Raw genomic sequence first — 23,140 nt, 5'->3', positions numbered from 1 at the left:
CAAAACTTTTCTGGCCACAGTGATGTTCTCATATTTCATATATTTTTAGATTCATAAAGGAAATGTTTACAATTTAAACTTTTGTGAAATTAGTTATAAATAGTGGCTCTCTTAGAATGCAGAGAATTTTATTGAACATGAAAGTTATGGTATCATTATGATACAAAAAGTAGCATCTCGTTTTTATGTAAAACACAAGGAGACAAAACACTGTGCACATGAAGTAAATGATCTTTAAAAACTGGAATGGTTACCTCTTTTGTATAATTAGTTATTGTAGAATTCTCTTGTAAAGTACAAAGCCAATGAGTAAAATCATAAATAACAATTGTCAGACATGAGTTGGGAGGAGGCAGCTGTGGTTAACTGAAATTCAGGTCCAGTCTAGTACAGTTATAGTCAGTCAAGAGCATGGGCTATGCTGAAAGCCTATGTGAAGTGTACTGTGCAGAGATGCTATCTGAATGAGCAGGAGGTATGGTCAGTAGTGCAAAAATCATATAGTACTAGGTGGAGGCGACTTTAACCTACCAAGTATAGACTGGGATTTGTATGGATTCATTGCATGAGAAAGGGGGGGGGGGTTACAGACAGACAGCCATGCAAAGTGCTTTCTAACACATTTTCTGAAAGCCGTCTTGAGCAGCTAATTCATCAGCCCACATACAATGCAAATATCTTAGACCCTGTAGTTACAAATAGGCCGGACATTAATGACAGCGTCAGTATAGAGATGGGGATTAGTGGTCATGATGTCATTATAGCAGCTAGTTACAAAAAGTTAATAAATCAGGCAAGAAGGCTAGGACAGTTTTTCTGCTAGAAAGAGCAGATAAAAAGCTGTTAACATTTCACTTGGACAGTGAACTGACATCACTTAGTTCCAGTAAGAGGGATGTAGGGAATTATGGGCAAAGTTTGAATAGATTGTAAATCATGGGCTGGATAGTTATGTGCCTATTAAGTGGATTAAGGATGGAAAAGCCCCACCATGGTTTAATAATTAAATTCAGAAAATGCTGAGGAAGCAGAGGCTGTTTCACTCTCAGTTCAAAAGAGAATACACAAATAATGACAAGCAAAGATTAATTGTTGGTAAGGCGGGTACCAGGTTGAGATTCATTGGGAAAGTGCTTAGAAAATGTAGTCCATCAACAAAGGAGGTGGCTTACAAAACACTCGTTCGACCTATACTTGAGTATTGCTCATCAGTGTGGGATCTGTACCAGATCGGCTTGACGGAGGAGATAGAGAAGATCCAGAGAAGAGCGGCGCGTTTCGTCACAGGGTTATTTGGTAACCGTGATAGCGTTACGGAGATGTTTAATAAACTCAAGTGGCAGACTCTGCAAGAGAGGCGCTCTGCATCGCGGTGTAGCTTGCTCGCCAGGTTTCAAGAGGGTGCGTTTCTGGATGAGGTATCGAATATATTGCTTCCCCCTACTTATAGCTACCGAGGAGATCATGAATGTAAAATTAGAGAGATTAGAGCGCGCATGGAGGCTTTCAGACAGTCGTTCTTCCCGCGAACCATACGCGACTGGAACAGGAAAGGGAGGTAATGACAGTGGCATGTAAAGTGCCCTCCGCCACACACCGTTGGGTGGCTTGTGGAGTATAAATGTAGATGTAGTTGTAGATGTAGTAGAGATTTGCATGTCTTTGAAAAGATCTATGTGCAAAGCATGTAACAACTACCATCATCATACCATAGCATCTGGCATAGAATACGAGAAAATTCAGGTCCTACATAAAATTGCCAAGTGGGTCTAAGGCTTCCATCCAGTCACTTGTTGACCAGTCTGGTGTGGCAGTTGAAGACAGCAAAACGAAAGCCAAAGTTTTAAATTTTGCTTTCAACAAATCGTTTATGCAGGAGAATCATACAAACACACCATCATTTCACCATCAGACAGACTCCCGTATGGATGATATAGTAATAAGCATCCCTGGCATAGAGAAACAACTGAAAGATTTGAAAGTCAATAAATGGCAAGGTCCTTTTACAATGAGTACTCTATGGCATTGGCCCCTTACCTACCTTGCATTTTTTGTGAATCTCCCATCCAGCATAAAGTCCCAAATGACTGGAAAAAAGCACAGGTGACTCCATTGTATAAGAAGGATAAAACTATGGACCCTCAAAATTACAGATCAAAATCCCTAACTTTGGTTTGCTGCAGGATCCCTGAACATTACTTTAGTTTGAATATAATAACCTTTTTCGAGGCTGAGAAGCTTATGTCCACAAATCAGCATGGTTTTAGAAAGCATCACTCATGCGAAACTCATCTTTCCCTTTTTTCACATGATATTCTGTGAACTATGGATGAAGTCCATAGAGTCCATGTTTCTAGATTTCAAGAAAGCAGTGCCCCATTGCATGCTGTATGAGCATATAGAATAGGTTCACAGGTATGTGAGTGGCTCAAAGACTTTCTAAGTTATAAAACACAATATGTTATCACTGATGGTGAGTGTTCTTCAGAGACAAGCACTTCCCCAAGAAAGTATGATAAGACCACTGTTGTTCTCTATATACATAAATGATTTGGCAGAAAGGGTGGGCAGCAATTTTCAGATATTTGCTGATGATGCTGTGGTGTACAGTAAGGTGCTGAAGTTGAGTGACTGTAGGAGGATACAAGATGACTTGGACAAAATTTCTGGTTGGTGTGATGAATGGTAGCTAGCTCTAATTGTGGAAAAATGTAAGCTAATGCAGATGAGTAGGAACACCAAACCCACAACGTTCAGATACAGTGTTAGTAGTGTCCTGCTTGACACAGTCACATTGTTTAAATATCTGGACATAACATTGCAAAGCAGTATGAAATGGGACAAGCATGTGAGGACTGTGTTAGGGAAGGTGAATGGTTGACTTCAGTTATTTGGAGAATTTTAGGAAAGTGTAGTTCATCTATAAAGGAGACTACATGTAAGATGCTAGTGTGACATATTTTTAAGAAATGCTTTAGTATTTAGGTTCCACACCTGGTCAGATTAAAGGATGACATCAGAACAGTTCAGAGGCAGGCTGCTCGAGTTATTACTAGTAGGTTCAAGCAACACATAAGTACTGTGGAGAAGCTTCAAGAACTCAAATGGGAATCCCTGGAGGGAAGGCGATGTTCTTTTTGAGGAACACTGTTGAGAAAATACAGAGAACTGGCATTTGGAACTGAATGCAGAATGATTCTACTGCTGCCAACATACATTTTGTGTAAGGATCAGGAACATAAGATGTAAGAAATTAGGGCTCATATGGAGGCATACAGACAGTTACTTTTCCCTTGCTCTATTTGCTTGTGGAACAGGAAAGAGAATGACTAGTAGTAGCACAGGGTACCATACGCCATGTGCTGTATGGCGACTTGCAGAGTATCCCTGTAGATATAGATGTAATGTACTGACAATGATGAGTGAGAAAAATTATATACTGAACTGTCAACCTTGCATGTATATGTAAACAAACTGTGAGCAGTTATTATGGTGTATGTATTTCAAGACTGTCTGTAGTATGAAAAGAATAGATTGCTACCCACCACATTGTGGAGATGTTGAGTCACAGATAGGCACAACAAAAAGACTGTCAAACAAATAAGCTTTCAGCCAAAAAAGCCTTCTTCCAATTAAACAACATAGACACACACACTCACAAAAATGCATCTCACATGCATCAGAGCATTTTCTCTGGTTGCCTCAGCAGCTAAAGGCAGTGGGCATGTGTGTCTGTGTATGTTGCCTAATTTGGAAGAAGGCTTTTTTGGCCGTAAGCTTACTTGACAGTCTTTTTGTTATGCCTATTTGCCATTCAACCCTCTGCTATATGGTGAGTAACACTGTATCTTTTTCACAATATTGTCATTATTCCATCTAGGATTTTCCACTGTTTTATTTCAAGACTGTGTTAGTGATTAGAATCTGGAATCATAAAACAGTATTTGTTTATTGAGATAGAAACTTAACATCGTAAGAAACACCCTCTACAAATCATATAGTGGAGATGCTGAATTGCAGATAGGCACAATAAAAAGACTGTCACAAATAAAGCTTTTGGCCACTAAGGCCTTCATCAACAATAGATGTAGACACACACACACACACACACACACACACACACACACACACAACCACAGTCTCAAGCAACTGAAACCACACTGCAAGCAGCAGCACCAGTGCATGATGGGAGTAGTGACTGGGTGGGAGTAAAGAGGAGGGGAGATGGAGCGATAGTATGGTGGGCATGGTGGACAGTTAAGTGCTGCAGATTAGACAGAGGGCAGAGAAAGGTGGGGAGGGCGGAGATCTAGTAGAAAAGGAGAGAAGTAAAAAAGACTGAGTGTGATGGTGGAATGACAGCTTTGTAGTGCTGGAATGGAAACAGAGAAGGGGCTGGATGGGTGAGGACAGTGACTAACAAAGGTTTAGGCCAGGAAGGTTAAGGGAATGTAGGATTTATTGCAGGGAAATTTCCCACCTGCACAGCTCAGAAAAGCTGGTGTTGATGGGAAGGATCCATATGGAACAGGCTGTAAAGCAGTCATTGAAATGAAGGATGTCATATTTGGCAGTGTATTCAGCTACAGGGTGGGCCACAGTTTGTCGCTGGCCATTCATGTAGATAGACCGCTTGTTGGTTATAATGCCCACATAGAACACAGCGCAGTGGTTGCAGCTTAGCTAGTAGATCACATGACTAGTTTCACAGGTAGCCCTGCCTTTGATAGGGTAGGTGATGTTCATGACCAGACTGGAGTAGGTAGTGGTGGGAGGATGTATAGGACAGGTCTTGCATCTAGGTCTATAACAGGGTTATGGGGCATGAGATGAGCAGTTCGGAGCAATCAAGGCATTACCTACAAACAAATCCAGGGTACAGCTATGGGCACCCGCATAGCGCCACCCTACAACAACCTATTCATGGACTATCTAGAGGAATCCTTCCTAAAAACCCAGACTCAGACTCCTAAACCCCTACCTGGTTCAGATTCACTGATATCTTTGTGATCTGGATTGAGGGTGAGGTCATCCTATCCACATTCCTCCAGAACCTCAACAACTTCTCACCTTTTGCTTCACGTGGTTCTACTGAACACAACAAGCCATCTTCCTAGATGTTGATCTTCACATCAAAGATGGCTACATCAGTACCTCTGTCTATACCAAACCTACTAACCGCCAGCAATACCTCCACTTTGACAGCTACCACCCATTCCATACCAAACAGTCCCTTCTGTGGTCATTGCATCTGCGGTGATGAGTGGTCCCACTCGAAATATACTGAAGGTCTCACTGAAGCCTTCACAGACCGTATTTATCTTCTCAACCTTGTACAAAAACAAATCTCCCATGCCTTATCTTTCCAGTCTCCCACCACCTCCCACCATCTGACCACAGAGGAGGATTCCCCTCGTAACTCAGTACCACCCAGGACTGAAGCAACTGAATTACGTTCTCTGCCAGGGTTTTGACTACCTTTCATTGTGCCCTGAAAAGAGAAACATCCTGCCCACTATCCTACCCACCCCTCCCACATTGGTATTCCGCTAACTTACACAATATACTCTTCCATCCTGACACAATCCATGCTCCCAACCCCTTACCTCATGGCTCATACCCCCGTCCCATACATCCTCCCAGTCAAAGGCAGGGCCACCTGTGAAACTAGCCATGTGATCTACAAGCTAACCTGCAACCACTGTCCTGCATTATATGGAGGGATGACAACCAAGTGGTCTGTCAACATGAATGGCCAGCAATAAACTGTGGCCAAGAAACAAGTGGACCACCCTGTTGCTGAACACACTGCCAAACAAGATATCCTTCATTTCAATGACTGTTTCACAGCCTGTGCCATACGGATCCTTCCCATCAACACCAGCTTTTCTGAGCTGCGCAGGTGGGAACTTTCCCTGCAATATATCCTACATTCCTGTAACCTTCCTGGCCTAAACTCAGTGTGCAGTTTCAGCTCTCTGAGACTGCAGATGTGTGTGCAAGTTGTGCTTGCATGAGTGTGTGTGTGCGTGTGTGTATGTGTGTCTACTGCTGACAAAGGCCTTAATGGCCGAAAGCTATGATTGTGTGAATCTTTTTATTGTGCCTGTTGCGGCTCAGCATCTCCCCTATATGGTGAGTAGCAGCTTCCCTTCTCTCATATTGTTACATTCCATCCTGGATTTTCCATTGTTTGATTTTTGTCTAACAGTATCATACATTTCTTATTGTATTATTGGCCTGTTTGTACCACACTGGTTACTCAAATATTAAAATTATTACATTTTTGTATGTCATTAATGTGATTAATAATATATTTTTATCATTCTGTAAGAGCCCAGACATGCATTTTGGATCTTAAAAAGTGTATTGATAGCTTTTATGTAAACAAAATTACAGCAGACATGTATTTTTAAACAAAATTCAGCAAAATACGTACCTGACTCAATCAACTTTTAATAATACTGTCAGGCTCTTCTTAATTTGGGCTGACTGACCTCTGAATAACATTTTCACTTTGAGACTAGAGATTGCACTGTATTGCAATCCTTTATTTATGAATTAGAGTGCTTAATTATCTAGGATGAAGAAGGAACTCATTACACTCCAACAAATAGATGGTGATGAACAATTAGCACAATAGCAAAATCATTCCTGATCATTAGAATATTTTTGAGACAAAGGTTGCTCATTATTACTGTAACAAGGGGTGACAGTAAGCAAAAATAGAACAAAAAACATGGAACATACAAAAGCATATAAAAATCACACACCAAAGAATAAACAACACGTAGAAAAACCATAAGAACATACAAAAACACAGTGGCCCTGGTGGCTGGCTCGGAAGCTCCTTAATGGCTATGATTACCTTGTCACCACATACATGTGACTCTGCACAACAGAATGCAAATAATGTCTCTGGTTGGTGTGATTCTTGATTGATGGCTGCAACCATGACATACAACATGTGTAGCAGATGCTACATCAGCCTTCTCAGTGGATGCAGTGCATCATCTTGGAAACAGGCAGGAAAATTGATGTGGTGGCTAGAACAGGTTGTGCATACTAGTAGGTGCTCTGCACTCATTGGGTTTTGCACCTGCAGTGGAGATTGTGATGCTGGCACTGGAGGATGCTGAGGTCTTGATGCCATTGTGGATGGAGGTGCTTCACAGGAAATGCATGCTGGCTTGACACAGTAGAGTGAAATGGTTGTGTACTTGCAATTTACCACAATGTGCAGCATTTGAGTACATCTTCTTAAGATATGGTATGAGACAGTGTAACAGGGTTCCAATTGTGGCTTGACACTCTCTGTCTGAAGTGTTACATGTGAGCAGCTGTCTAAGCCATGGTGAACCTAACTGTTTGGCGTACATGTCTTGATGCTTTGGAAGGTTGGATATGAGTGACATGCTCTCTTAACTGGTGTAGAAAATCCGGCTGGTCCTGTGTTGATGTTTGTAGAGAACTGGCATTGACAAATTTTCCAGGAAGACACATTGTTTTGCCATGGACCATATCTGCAACTAAGGACTCCATGTCCAGCTAGTATGTGGCTTGTAGGACAAGGAGAACTATCAAAAGCATGGAAATTCAAGAAATTTGATGGCACAGGAATGCTGCCTTCAGGGAATGATGCTGTTGCTCAGTCGTTCCATTTGTTGATGGGCTGACGGCTGATGATGCTGACATTAGGGACATGTCCTTGTCCACTCCTGTCAGTATTCCTCCAAAACAAGCCAGATGAAATGCTGTGACACCAGATGTAAAGCTGTACAGGCTCCAGGGTGACACAGACTGCAGAGACTGTTGAAAACTGACTGCCAAAACAAGACAAGTAGGAATTGGTTGATCTTATTTGCAAAACATCACAGAATAGTTGGACTCTTCTCCAGGAACATTAACAAGTTGTAACTGTAACAATTAAGTGGCGTCACTGAAAGTCCAAAGCTCTTGGTTTTCCTGCTGAGTCTTGGCCAGTTCTGAAAAATCTATAGGTCTCAATATGCTGGTGTGCAAGAGACAGTCAGCTACTACATTATTAATACCAGAAATGTGTTTAATATCCTTACTAAATTGTCTTCCTCAAGGATAGCAATTATTGTTGCTGTCCTGCTTGAAGGCATAGATTAATGGTTTGTGATCTGATCATAAATTCTCTTGCTTCTATCGGTGGCCTCAAGTACAGTAAATTCTTCCTAATCTGGCCCCCAGTAGTCCAGACCTCCAATAATCTTACCGCATCCACCCTCTAGTCGCTGATGCACACAATAATGTATTCTTGCGTGCAACAATGTTGTTAATTAATTACAGTGTTTAAAAATCTTACACATATTTGAAACTGTGGTTTTCTATACAGTTCAGTGTCACCGCTTCTAAAAGAAAACATTTTATATGAGACATCAAGTGTAAACCCAAAATTAGAGTTAAGTTGAACTGGTTGCTTATAGAAATCCATTTCTGGACGAGCCACTATTTATGACCAACCTTAAACAGACAAATACATAATCAAAAGCCTACAAGAAAGTTATAATGAAAGATATCTAGAAGAGGATGTAAGAGTGTAGAGCATGAGGATATCTCATGCAGCTGGTGCTGAAGCTGCAGATATCTTCCTGGAGTACATTATGCAATCAGAAATGTGCAGTACTGATGTAATGCTTGTAAAGCTATTGAGTGATAAGGTTTGCTGTCATAATGTATCATCATTGAAACAACTAAAAATCTGAGACATGTTTCATAGTGAGTGATATGCTGTATATATACACACTCAAGGACTGAGTTTTCTATGAAAATGAATTTGTCTTTGAATTTAATGAAGTTTAATATACAAGTGATTACAATAAATTTAATATGCTGTCAACAATCCACCACTTCTACTAACCAGGAACCCATATGTGCAAGGAATGGCCAGATTAGCAAGATTCTTCTGTATTTAACCATCTCGTACACAGCCTGTTGTTCACGGTCGTAGGCACTCCACATCTTATGTGATGGTAACACTTTAAACAAGAAGTATGCAAGCAGTTGCCATGAACCATCTGGCAATTGCTGCAGTGGCAGCCCATGTCCCGTATCAAAGCCAAGGGTGTGTCACGCTTGAGTTGTGTGAGGAGCTATGTGTTTACCACACTTTGCTTTGCAGTCTCGAAAGTGGAGAACATCACTTCGGTCCACTGCAGTGGGATATTGTCGCTGACCTTTGAACTGGTGAGTGCCACATTTCAGTGATTCCTACAGTTCTGCTGCATACGGTAGATGGCAGTGGTAAAAGCTCAACATCCTTAGAAACTGGTATAATTCCTTACTTGTGGTCGGCCTTGGTATCTGCAAGAGGGCTTTGACCTTCTAAGATGGCTTTGACCTTCTCAGTTAATGGTAGGAAGCCTACATATGATATCCAAGGGCCTAGGAATGTGGCACTGGGTAGCCCAAACATGTTCCTGGCCATGTTTAACATCACATCATACTGTTCCAAACGTTTGAATACTTCCTAAAGGTGCTGGTGGAGTTGCTCCTTGATGGTTGAAAACACAAGTACATTGTTAAGGCACACACAGCAAAATGGCAAGCCTTGCAGGACAGAATCAATAAATCTTTTCCAGGTTTCAGCTGTGTTCTGTAAACCTAAAGTCATGAACTTGCTTTCAAAAAGTTCAAATGGAGTAATAATTGCCGTTTTTGGGATGTCTTCCTCTGCTACAGGAATCTGCATTTAAGTCTTGGTGCAGTGCTAAACACTGAATATTCTTGCTCCCTGTATCGTGTAACTGTACTCTGGCAACAAGGGAAAAGGATAGCAATCAGGTACAGTTCTAGAGTTGAATACACTATAATCACCACATGGATGCCAGGCTACTCCTTTCTTCAGAATAAGGTGTACAGCAGATGACCATGGGCTACTTGGTGGTCAGATTATTCTTTCTCTAAGTATTGTGCTGAATTCAGTTTTAACAATGGCCAGGTAATCAGTTGCCAACTGCCTAGGCCTGCAAGATATGGGCAGGCTGTAGGATGCACTGCGTTGTGTGCTATGTGACACTTGTTTAGGTATGCTTGGCAATCTGTTCAAAGCAGGAAATTGTCTTAGCAGAGAGGCACACTCCTTGTCACATGTCTGTATCATTGTAGCACTGTGCACAGTTGCACTGTAATGAAACTCTGCAGCAGTCAGTCCAGTCCAGCCAAGCATTGGCTGCAAGAGGTGGTAAATGAAATGTCGTGTGGCTAGGGCCTCCCGTCGGGTAGACCGTTCGCCTGATGCAGGTCTTTCGAGTTGACGCCTTTCGGCGACCTGCTCGTCGATGGGGATGAAATGATGATGATTAGGACAACACAACACCCAGTCCCTGAGTGGAGAAAATTTCCAACCCAGCCGGGAATCGAACCCGGGCCCTTAGGATTGACAGTCTGTCACGCTGACCACTCAGCTACCGGGGGTGGACGCAAGAGGTGGTAATGTGCCAAGTTATGAGCTCCTTTATTAACCCTGATGATGTCCATGATGGTGAAGTCCCAGGTGAATGAGCAGAATAATCCTAAATTCTATTTGATACACAATGTTTTGTACCTCAAGATACATGAATTATTAGTGGCAGATAAACAGAATGCTATCAACAGTCTGCAGCACATCACAGAAGTTCAAACTAATATAGTAAAATCTGAACCAGTGCCTATCAGGTACTTCTGGCTGGATCTTCAGTCACTGATGAACAGGCATTGTGACTTCAGGAGGCAGTTGACTGCACCTACAACTTACTGCTGCTGGCATTTGGAAATGAGCACAGTGTTGTACATTTCTGCACCTGCTCATTGAACCTATGATGGTACCAGCGCATGTGTTGTTCTGTGCTACATGATACAACACTGGTCAAAGAATGGCTCCTTGATCTCCTGCAGTAATGCGCTCTACCATTACCAGTACCAACTTGTGTCAGCAGCTTTCCAATTGCTTATATAATGATTTGATTTTTGCTACCAAAGAGTCAGAATCTGCGTGCATGACCATTGCTGCCACTGCCATACTACCACCCAGCACTGTCACTGCAGGAACCTGGGCAGATACAATGGCCTATTGGATTCAATTTGCAATCTCTGCCATGGCACCTAATGATACCTCTTTGGTTGTGCCATGAGTGCTTTGACCTGTGGTGGTCAGCTGCACCACAGGGTGCACAGTAACTTGTCTGGACTGTCAGAAATGGTAACTGTGTCTACCTCACTCCGTAAACTTTGCAAGTATCATGATGGCTTGTAATCACCTAAGTCCTTTTGCATAAGCATTTGTCATTTTCAATCTTCTTGTGATGCTGTAATCTCTTGACAAATTCTGATTTTAAGCTTTTAGTATGAGTTCTGCAGTAAAATGGTGGTGTTGCTGACTCATGACAAGGGCAAGTTTTGTCAACTCAGCCATTATTCTATTGCAGCAAAAGGTTGCTTGTACCTGCACAGACCACAGCACCAGATTGTTTGGCCAAAATGGAGGCAAATAGACTGCTAGTCTGGACACTATTGGCTCATCACTTATCTTGCATAACTAGTAAAATCCAATGGTGGTTAGCCCACTTCAGCTTAGATCATGTTGGGGTCACTCACTTGTCATATTCAGCTTGGGCTGACCAAATTCTGAGTACCATGTTCACTCTGAGGCTAGAGATTCCACTGGATTGAAATTCCTTATTTGCAGATAACAGTGTTTCATTATCTAGGACAAACATGCAAATTATTACAGTCCAACAAATACCTGGTCAGGAATGCGTAACAAAATAGCAAAATTGTTCCTGAGCATGAAAATATTCATGACACAGAGGTAACTAATTATTACTGCAGTCAGGAGTGACAGTAAGCAAGAACAGAACAAGAAGCATGGAACTTACAAATTCACACATCAAAGAATAAACAACACCTAGAAAATTCTTAAGAACATATAAAAAACACAGTGTTGTTTGCAACTGGTGCGGAAGCTGCCTGACAGCCGTAGTTCACTTGTCACCATACACATGCTGCACAGCACAATAGACTAAAATGACATCTGGTTGGCACGAATCTTGACTGACGACTGTAACCATTATGTGCAACATATGTAGCACACGCTACACTATCATATTCATAAAATCTTGGTTTGGTAATTGACATATTACAACATTTGTTTCTGAAGTAAACAATTTGAAAATGCTATTAAAAGGACCTCATGTTCCACTGATTTTCAAGAATATTCTATGAAATTAGTTCTCAGAACAATGACAATAACAATAACAATAACCTGATATCCAACAGTACACTTTTTAAACATAATGACATTTGTAAACACATTTTGCAGTAAAATTAATAATGTCAATGTGACAGTAATTTACAAAATATTTATTCTATTCACTACTTATTTATCAGGATATAAGCTAAAACAAGGCTAAAAAAATCCCAGCATCAATCACTTCACTCACTATAGTGTTTCCTGGTTTGCGCATTACAGCATATGTTGAATTTCTTTCCTATTTATACTCAGCACATACATCTCTGAAGTACTTGCACAGAATTGGTTCCAGGTATATGGCTATTTCTCTCTTAAAAAGTACTGCTGATGTGTCTAAAATCTGTTCAGAAGGTGGTCTTCCATAGTTTTTATTCTTATCTGTATCTGTAACTGTGTATTCTTCATGACATTACGACAACTCATCATTTCTCTTTTTTTGCCAACAACTAAGATGAGTATAATTTTTCTATCTGTCTTCATTTCACATAATGTTACTTTGATGAAATCTGGCATTTTGAGACTGTGGCTGTGTGAACATCAACAAATGTGTACCTACTCATGAACAGCCATTTGAAGATTGGATTGTTGATGTTTTCTAGTTTGCAAGAATCAAACTTTATTTCATATCTGACTTTTATTTTCAAATTTTTTACTCTGATAATCCTCTAGAATTAATTTCTCAATGCAGCTAGACAATGTGAGGGAGGTTTATGACGAACTTTATTGTAGTTGGCTATGGTTTGACATTTGATCTTCTTGTTTGCAAACAGGTGACAATGGCCCATGGGAAATGAAATGTGATTTGGCAGGATCCTGTGGTCCATTTGCTGGGAAGTGGCAGAGGGATGTGCAGGGAGGAGGAGGTGGGGGTGCTCAGAAGAACACTGTTTGGGAATGTGGACATCGTGTTCCCAGCTTGGTGTTATGGCCTGATCACGTACAGGTAAAAGATTAGGGAACCAGTTTCTTCAGAAACATAATCAGAAAGTTCTTATTCATACTTTTTGGCTTCACACACAGATTTGATAGAATTAGTTTTTATACATTCTTTATTTATCATCCCATCTTTTTACTTTTCTTTATTTCCTTCTTCTCTTTCTCTTCCAGTTACTCCTGTTCTTTCTCACCCTCCTCCCTCTTCCTCATCTCACTCATTCTGTCTCTTTTCTACTGTTTTTAACGTGGTTGTATAAGAATGTGTGACAATAATTAATAGTTTCTTTGCTTTTCATTCCCAGCTGGGGAGAATTATGACACCAGAAATTTGTTGGTTATATAAAGGCCCGATCACTTAAAACTTCTGCTTTTTTTTCTTCCTACTTCCTCCTAACGGAATTTTACTTTACTGTCTAACCCAATAACAGTGACTCATAGTTGCCTTCACAGTCTGAAGTGTTTTAAATATCTGCATAAACTGTAATGTTAACTTAAGTTGTCATTCCTGCTATATATATGAGGGTCAGTCAAAATGTAATGCCTCCTATTTTTTTCTCCTTAAATGAAGTTTGTTAAGTGAAAAATTTGAATTTGGTGCTATTCCAAAAGGCTTCTTCTCCAATCCATTGCAGTAGTAGCTTTGTGCATCAATAGACGAAAGTACTGCAGTCGCTTGCAAAGTGGCTACATCGATGTTTGTATCAGACAGCATTCTGCGATAGAATTCTTAAACACATCATAAGAAATGCCCATTTGCATTTGTGATTGACTGAAAAATGTGTACAGTGATGCAACAGAGGAAACAAGCCCTTTTACATGATGAGTTCATCACTGTAACAAAGCTGAAGGGCAAACATCATTGGCAGGCAAAATACAGAGCAGCAGGCCAGTGACTGCAGTGACTCCACACAACATTCAGTGAGTCAATGACATCATTCATGGTGACTGCCAGGTGACTGCAAATCATGTGTGTTGCATTACCTCCCTCAGTAAATGCTGTGTGATGATGACTGTCCAACAACTTGGATACTCAAAGGTTTATGCAACTTGGGTATCAGAATAAAAAGACAAGATAAAGAACTGCCTCCTGACTCTTGCAGTGCTTCCATTTGGAAGAAGAGGAGTTTCTGCAAAAAATGTGACTGGTGGAAAAACATGGGTCATTTTTTTTAACTAGAATCAAAAAAGCAGTCAATGAAATGCCATCACAAAAACTCACTTGAGAAGGAAAAGTGCAAAACTGTGTGTACCTATGGCTACAGTGTACTGGGATGCAGAAGTTGTGATTATGGTTGATTTTTTGGAGCAGGGTGCACAATAAATTCTGCAGAGTCTAATGAAATGAGGGCATGTGATACTGTTGACAGTGATCCATCAGATGGATCAGGATGTTAAGTCCGACAGCCCCTTGGTGATATTCAAAAAGAGTAAGCTATGTGCTGGCACCAGGTTTCACTCTTTCCCTTCTGTCTTCATCATCATACAACACAAACCTGACCCCACACTATACACTCATCCATTAACTTGCCCACACTCAATAATTACATGCAAGACACATTTTTATGTAGCAGCGATGAAAGGTGCCATTGTGTGCAGAGGAATCAGGCAACTGAACCTACTGCATGGTGTCTCTCAGCCAGTAATGCCATATGACTCTTTCTTTGTTACATCTTTTTTTTAATTGTGGGGAGTGGGCTCCACTATCATACTCTAACCATACTTCATGTATATTACTGTTATTATTATTAAATCCTGGTCAACAGTGGTTTGTTAAAACTGGAAGTGACAGTTAAAAGGAAAGGGAGGAAGGCAGAGTAAGAAACTATGATCCCTTCCAGAAACTAACCCTACAGCCCTAGATTCATTCCTGATGGATAGACTGTACATATTTCCAAGTGACAGGCTCATATAATTAATCAGTTAAATCCAAAGTTTGCCAACTTGATATAACGCAATCCTCACTCAGATAATCAGCATAAGGCTGAAACCTTTGACGTTTATACAATTTGCATTTAAGTTCTGAAGCCTGCACTTCAGTAAATGAGGTACATAAATATTGTAGGTGCAACAGCAGTTACTTCAGACTTGTTATTAAAACATTATCCAGTTAATGTGAAAATTATGATATGGACTGAATGAGCTCCTCTTAGAACCTCTGAAATATAGCAGGCGCTGGCCACCCTGAAAGATAACCATCTGTGCCTTACATTTTGAAGAATATTGGCCATTGGGTTCCATGTAATTGAAAAACTAAAAATTTTCTTTACATAATGTTTGGTCTGAAAGGTTCACAGCCTAATAGTGGTGATGAGAATTTATATTTTCAAAAAACACTAACTCCAGTGACACTCCAGTGCCATTATTACATCTTTGTAGTATTCCAATGGAGCTGCAAAATATTCATCTGCAGCTATAGTCACATCTTGGTTGGAAAGAAACATTGAGTTTTGGGAAGTTGTGAAAGTCTGAGGTAGCCAAATCTGGAGAAACAGGGTTGATGGTCTAACACTGAACAACACAGATCCTTCAATTTTCCCATTGTCAAGACACTTTCATGGGCTGGTGCATACATTTCAGAAAAATAATTTTTTTCTGTAAACAAGGTCTCTTTTCTTGAATTTCTTGCATCCAGATCCCTTAGAAAGTTAGAATAATACTCCCAAATTATTGTCTTACATTTTGAAGACAGTCAATTAACAGAATTTCTTTCACATCTCAAAATACCAGTGTGTAGATCTCTCCTTCTGATGATATCATCTTCATGCTCTTTGTAGCTGAAGAACCAGCTCTTGTCCAATACAAAAGTAAAGAACCCAAGAAATTATTTCATATTTCAACTACAAACTGTAACTAGATACAAGTGACAGTTATCCTCTGCTTAACTGATAGAATTTTAATATTAACCATTTTTTAAGTCAGTCATTGTACTGGTACCTTGAAGAAGTTTTGGTCATGTGCCAGTTCATTTTTTATCAGTTCATCATTACTGTGGTTGTATCAATATCATATATATATTAAGTATGTTACTTTTCCCCCCAAAATGTAGCAACAGAACCACTATTTCTTCACTATGAGGATGTCTCGAGTGACCCACTAAGATGGTAATGTCTTCCGCAAAGTTAAATTTTACAAACATTATAATAGGAACTAGTGCATGGAAATGAGTCAGTCAGAGCATCAAATGTAATTTGGGGCACTTATAGTTGTTGTTTGGATTTCAGTAGGGCTACTAAGTGAAGTGGCACATTGGTAAAATACTGAACCTGCATATGAGAACACAGTAGTTTATTCATGTTTGACTGTTCAATTATACTTTTTCTGGGGTTTCTTTAAATTTTCTTCAGCTTATCCAAGATATTTAAGAGTGTTAGCCATAGCTTTCTATTAAAAAAGTTATCATAACAACAGAACCTTCAAGATGTTTAATAAACATACAGACACACACAGTACTTGATTTGTGAGAGTATGCACCAGTACACTGTACCAGAACATCTTACGAAAAAATGTGGATTCTGAGATGAGATGCGATATAGCTTTTGCTGTGGTTAAAGTAACGTAAAAGAATTGTTGTGTTCACACTTTTAAAATGCTCAGAAAAGTATTAAAATAATGTAATTTAAATTTCAAAAACACCTCCCTTGAAGATCATAATACTGGAAACTCTTTTATTACAAATCACGTACTGTGTGTGTGTGTGTGTGTGTGTGTGTGTGTGTGTGTGTGTGTGTGTGTGTGTGCACGTGTGTGTGCGTGTGCACATGTGTGTGCATGTGCGCGCGTGCACGTGCATGCGCGCATGTGCACGAGCGTGTGTCATGTGTGAACAAAGCAATATTACTACAGTACATTTTTAATATGCTCTATACCTCTTTTTAGTTAAAACACAAAAATGATGTATAAAATCATTAAAATTTCAGCCAGGGAGTGTATCTGAGGCTTTAGTGTCATCACTTGACATTATGCCAACTATTGCTGCAATACTCAACATTTCTCTGCCGTCAGATCGATTCTATGATGGTATAAATATACAAGACATTCTAATAGGACAGTCCAGTGTGGGCCATGAGGTAATCTTCATTTTCTGTTTTCACATCTGTAATGTTATAGACTTCAAAGTGTTTGTGGTGCAAGTAATCAAGTTGTGTCTATTCATCTGTACAAAGTTTTTAACTTTCTCTTCGTATGAGAAGACTGTAATTACTTTCCTTATTTATTTGAAACTACAGATACACTTATCAGGATGAAATACTAAACTAGGATAAAAAATAAAATTCTGACACATTAACATTTTGTGATTTCCACATTTTTCAGATAGATGTATGTTTGTCTACATGGCGATCAATTTGTGGAGGTTAACAATCTATGTTATTAGTAGTTTTAAAGGTCTCTGGCAGACTGATCTTTATGTTGATAAATGTGTGGACTTAATTACCACTAAAGGGTTATCACAAACAACAGATTTTGTAACAAGTTAAATTGTGTGTGTTTTTTTTTTTTAATTTTTTTTATTTTCCAAATCACTCATAATGATTTTGGCCATTATGCTCTTCAGACTATGGCACATAAGACCTTCAGTTTGTATGAATATTGTTATGAAAACTGAAGAAACTGAAGTTGAGAAATAGCTCCCACATCTCTATTAACTCAGCAATGTTCCTAATGCTCATGATGTTATGGGATTGGATAGTGTTTTGACAAGATGATGTAAGATGAACATCGACAAAAGTAAAACAAGGGTAATGAAATGAATTTGGCTTAAATCATGTGAAATTTAGGAAATTGATTAGGAAATGAGACACCTAAAGTAGCAGATGAGTATCATTATTTGGTCAATGAAATAACTGATGCTGACAGAAGCAGATGTGATATGAAACTGAGATTGGCAATAGCAAGAAAAACTTATGGGTAGCAGGTCACACAGTCATCATATTAATAATCTGAACATCACTTTATATGAAACTCAGTATTTATCACAAACACAGTATATGACACAACACCACATGCCAAATGCTAGAATAAGACTACGGAACAAACTGCAGTGGTGGTGCGAGTTTGAAAAGTCAAAGATTTTGGTTAATTCAAAGACAGCACATTGTGTTAACACTCATATCTGGTGGTTGGTGACCACCATAGAGTTCCCCATCCCCACCCCCTAGAGCAGAGTGGGGAGAGGTGGTGATGTAGGTTGATGTGGTGCTTGGTCTGTGATCATGTCTAAAGATGTCCCCGCTGGGAAAGAGGACCTATGGGTGTAGATTGCATTAATGATGAAGTCACATTGCTACATTGTTGGGCAGAGTGGATGGCCAAACAGATAAACTGGGATCGGCGACTCAGCGATGCGGGGGCATGTCACACTGAGTGGCATGTGAATAGAAAGGTGGCCATCATCATCTATTGAGGCAGTGATGACAGTCTCCTCTGTGTCTGGAGGGATCACAAATGCGCAGACAAGCATGACCTGGGCCATCGAATCATCCAACGTGCATGGAGGGGTGTGCAGGATGAACAGTGTGCCATCATGTAACTCCAGAGAGAGGTTCTCAATGGGAAAGGATAACACGTTTATGTGGAAGATGGCAACACAGGTGTCGTCGGACGGTTTTGGCCAGTCAGTGGAGTTACCAGGTTGGGGGAAAGCTGAGGGCAATCTTTCACAGGCAACATAATCTTTCACAAACAACCTCCGAGCTGGATGGAGGACAACTAGTGTCATATGCATCATCATACACACTATCAGAGCCAGAAGGGGAGCTCAGCTCATTAGGAGAACTCGGAGTGAGGGGTCACATGGAAGAGAGATTGGGAGGGTTTGGTGGGGGGGGGGGGGGGGGGGTCGTCCTCCAAATCTGTGTTTTTGTTGAGCCACCAAGCTGGTTTGAGATGTGAGACAGATACTGTTTATCTTTTATCATTGAGCAGAATGTCAAAGGTCTGCACCAAGCAGTGTAATAATTTATGTGGGTCCGAGTAGGACAGGTGCAGTGCAGGTCACACTGTGTCATCATGGAACATCATGCAGTCGCAAACATGTAGGTCTTTGTTCATGGAGATATGAGGAACCATGTGCGCCCTTGGTGGCAGGGGGCATAAATGTGTGACAAAGTGTCAGATGCGTTCTACTAATGTCAGAAGCTTGGGCTGTGTGGGAGGGTTGGAGTCCTTGACAAATTGTGCCAGAAGGATGAAAGGTTTCCCTTACAATGTCAGCTAGTGAGGCTTTTAAACCCTCTTTGTAGGCTGTACGGGCGAAAAGCAGGACCCAGAGAAGAGCCTCTGACCAAGATATGTCATCACATCAGCACAGATTTTAAAGTGCAGTGTCAGTGCTCAACCAACCCATTGCTCTGCGGGTGATAGGCTGTTGTACAAAATTTGTTCACACGGCACAGTTCACACAGCTTGGAGAGAAGGACAGCTGCAAACTGTCATTCCTGGTCCATCGTGACCAAAGACTGTAGGCTGAACTGCATGATCCTGGAGGTGATAAAGGCCCATGCAGCAGAGTAGACTGTTATATCTGTGATCAGAATGACCTAAACCCACTGAGTAATGTGGTCGATGATAGACAGGATGTATCAAAAATCCTCTGATGGAGGGAATGAGCCAAGCAGGTCAAGAAGTACATGACAGACTGCCTTTAGATATGTCAGATGAGCCAAACAGTGGAGTGTTGTCAAGGTGCACATGCACAGGTCCAGCTTTTGCAGTTTGCCCTAAACCCTGCCCATACGAAACACTTCATTATTAGGCACGTGGCGGCCGAAATACTAGTATGCGCAAGATCATGGATAACAGCAGAACTAGGGGGCAGGCTGCACCTGTGGAAGTGTCGCAGAGGACAAAATTTGTTCACACGGCACAGGTCACACAGCTTGGAGAGAAGGACAGCTGCAAACTGTCATTCCTGGTCCATCGTGACCAAAGACTGTAGGCTGAACTGCATGATCCTGGAGGTGATAAAGGCCCATGCAGCAGAGTAGACTGTTATATCTGTGATCAGAATGACCTAAACCCACTGAGTAATGTGGTCGATGATAGACAGGATGTATCAAAAATCCTCTGATGGAGGGAATGAGCCAAGCAGGTCAAGAAGTACATGACAGACTGCCTTTAGATATGTCAGATGAGCCAAACAGTGGAGTGTTGTCAAGGTGCACATGCACAGGTCCAGCTTTTGCAGTTTGCCCTAAACCCTGCCCATACGAAACACTTCATTATTAGGCACGTGGCGGCCGAAATACTAGTATGCGCAAGGTCATGGATAACAGCAGAACTAGGGGGCAGGCTGCACCTGTGGAAGTGTCGCAGAGGACAAAATTTGTTCACACGGCACAGGTCACACAGCTTGGAGAGAAGGACAGCTGCAAACTGTCATTCCTGGTCCATCGTGACCAAAGACTGTAGGCTGAACTGCATGATCCTGGAGGTGATAAAGGCCCATGCAGCAGAGTAGACTGTTATATCTGTGATCAGAATGACCTAAACCCACTGAGTAATGTGGTCGATGATAGACAGGATGTATCAAAAATCCTCTGATGGAGGGAATGAGCCAAGCAGGTCAAGAAGTACATGACAGACTGCCTTTAGATATGTCAGATGAGCCAAACAGTGGAGTGTTGTCAAGGTGCACATGCACAGGTCCAGCTTTTGCAGTTTGCCCTAAACCCTGCCCATACGAAACACTTCATTATTAGGCACGTGGCGGCCGAAATACTAGTATGCGCAAGGTCATGGATAACAGCAGAACTAGGGGGCAGGCTGCACCTGTGGAAGTGTCGCAGAGGACCAATAGAAAAGAATCCAAAATTTGGTGAGGCTCAGTTGAGGGTGAGGTAGACTCACTGTCTAGTAACCGCTGTATGTCATCATCTATTTGCTGTTGGACTGATAGTTCATCGAATTCCTAAGAGAATGAGATCACACTAACTTGTGACATGTAGGCAGTGATACCATTGTCCTTTACATTCATTTAATGGACATTGGTGGTGAATTGACATATTAGTTCCATGTGTCAGAAGCATCAGGGAAGTAGGTCGTGTGTGAGTTTACACACTGCATTGGCCAGCAGCTTGTGGTCTGTATATATGATCATTGACTTACCCTTGCTGTCCTTGCAGAAATGTCAAATTGCTTCATAAATGGCAAAAAGTTCTTGGTCAAAAGTGGACCATTTGTGCTGGGAGGCAGATAACTTATGTGAAAAGAAACAAATTGGTTGTGCAGAACCCTCAACCTGCTAAAGAAGTTTAGTGCCAATGGCTATGTCACTCGTATCCACTGTGATCGATATTGGAGCATCAGAGACCAGGTGTGTGAGAGTGACAGCTTTGGTGCAAACAGTTTAATACGTTGAACATGCATTGCATCATCACACCATGGAACATTGCGAAGTCCGGAAGCATTCTGTCCTGTAAGTGCAACAGTCTACGGTGATTACAGGGACACAGTGTGTGGCATGTGTTGTTGAAAAACATTTATCATGCCTAGGAAAAGGCATACATCACAGTAAGTCTCAGGCAGAGGAAGGTCACGAATAAAAGTGACTTGTTCCAAAGTGGGATGGATCCCTTTCACAGAGACATTATAACCTAGGAATATCACACTAGCTGCTGACAACTGTGATTTATCATTGTTGGTCATGACCCCATTCACAGCAAGTATGTTAAGGACTCTTGATAGATGTTGTTCATGCTCCTTGAATGTAGTTGACAAAATAAGAATATTCTCTATGTATGCATAACAGTGTGAGAGCAACAATCGTATGGAATCAATAAAACATTGTATGGCATGTAACAGTACTCATAGAGTCTGAAAGGGTGATTATTGTAGTCTTGGGGACATCATGCCGATGCATTGGGATCTGGTGGTATGGTTTCCAACAATCTATCCCACTGAAAACCTGCGCACTATAGAACTGTTGGGCGAAAACCTGTATGTGCGGTATTGGGATAGTTATCTAAGATTGATTAGACATTCAGTTGTTTGTAGTTGCCACACAGATGAAATGAACCATCCTACTTGGGAACTAAGTGGATCGGTGTGGACCAATTACTGTTGGGCAGATGGACAATACCAGAGTCTATCAGTTCTTGTACCGTGATTTTTGCATGCTTTAATTTAGTGACGTTAAGGCATTAAGCCTTGTGGTGTATTAGGGGGCCTTCCCTGGTCTTCAGTCAGTGACAAATACCATTAGTAATTGGGCTTACCACCAATGGGATTCCCTGAGTAACATCAGTTGAAATGTGAGTGAATTCCTAAGGGACAATCTGCTGAGGTCATGGGTCCCAGACTTCCACACTACTTAAACTAACTTATGCTAATAACAAGACACACACCCATGCCCGAGGGAGGACTCGAACCTCCGGCAGGAGGGGACGTTCAATTAATGACATGGCGCCTCTAACCACACGGCCACTCTGCATGGCTGCAACATCAGTGGGGGCAGATGTAGGAACACTAGTGACTCTAAAAGCTGGAATGTCACTGACTGTGGGAATAGGCATTGCTGTGAGGGTGTCTGCAGCATCTGCATCATGATGATTTTGGTGCAGGAAGGCTGCTGCTTCGAGGTTTGGTGAGAACCCAAAGTTGTGTAAGAAATCCATGCCACTAATGGGCAGTCAACATCCATGATGCAAAATGTCCAGGTGCAGCACAAGGCGAACAAGAGATTCAGCTGAGCCATGGACACGAAAAAAGTCAAAGATTTTGGTTAGTTCATAGCATATTGCATTGGCACTCGCTTCTAGTGGTCAATGACCACCACGAGCTATAATGAAAAAGAGAAATATGTAGGATCCAGGAAATTTTTTCTGAAAGTATTTTGTTGCATATGAAATGAAGATGATAAAACAGTTCAGACAAGAACTGAAAAATAAGCTTTTAAATGTGGTGCTACAGAAAAATGCTGAAGATTAGATGAGTGGATCAGATAATGAAATA

At 41.0% G+C, this 23,140-nt stretch overlaps 1 protein-coding gene across 2 annotated transcripts in view; it reads left to right on the top strand.

The window, feature by feature from the left end:
* LOC126455654 (arylsulfatase G-like) overlaps window positions 1–23,140 on the top strand; it is a 117,604-nt gene that overhangs the window by 81,977 nt on the left and 12,487 nt on the right. For both annotated transcript variants that reach the window (XM_050091422.1, XM_050091421.1), the window contains 2 exons: window positions 13,027–13,199; window positions 17,110–17,259. In XM_050091422.1, coding sequence (XP_049947379.1) covers window positions 13,027–13,199; window positions 17,110–17,259 — 323 coding nt within the window. The remainder of the gene's footprint in view (window positions 1–13,026; window positions 13,200–17,109; window positions 17,260–23,140) is intronic.

The sequence above is a fragment of the Schistocerca serialis genome, chromosome 2 (assembly GCF_023864345.2).
Source record: "Schistocerca serialis cubense isolate TAMUIC-IGC-003099 chromosome 2, iqSchSeri2.2, whole genome shotgun sequence".
Taxonomy (NCBI): Eukaryota; Metazoa; Arthropoda; class Insecta; order Orthoptera; family Acrididae; genus Schistocerca; species Schistocerca serialis.
Note: the sequence above shows the minus strand (reverse complement) of the source record. Positions and strands in the feature narration are given on the sequence as shown.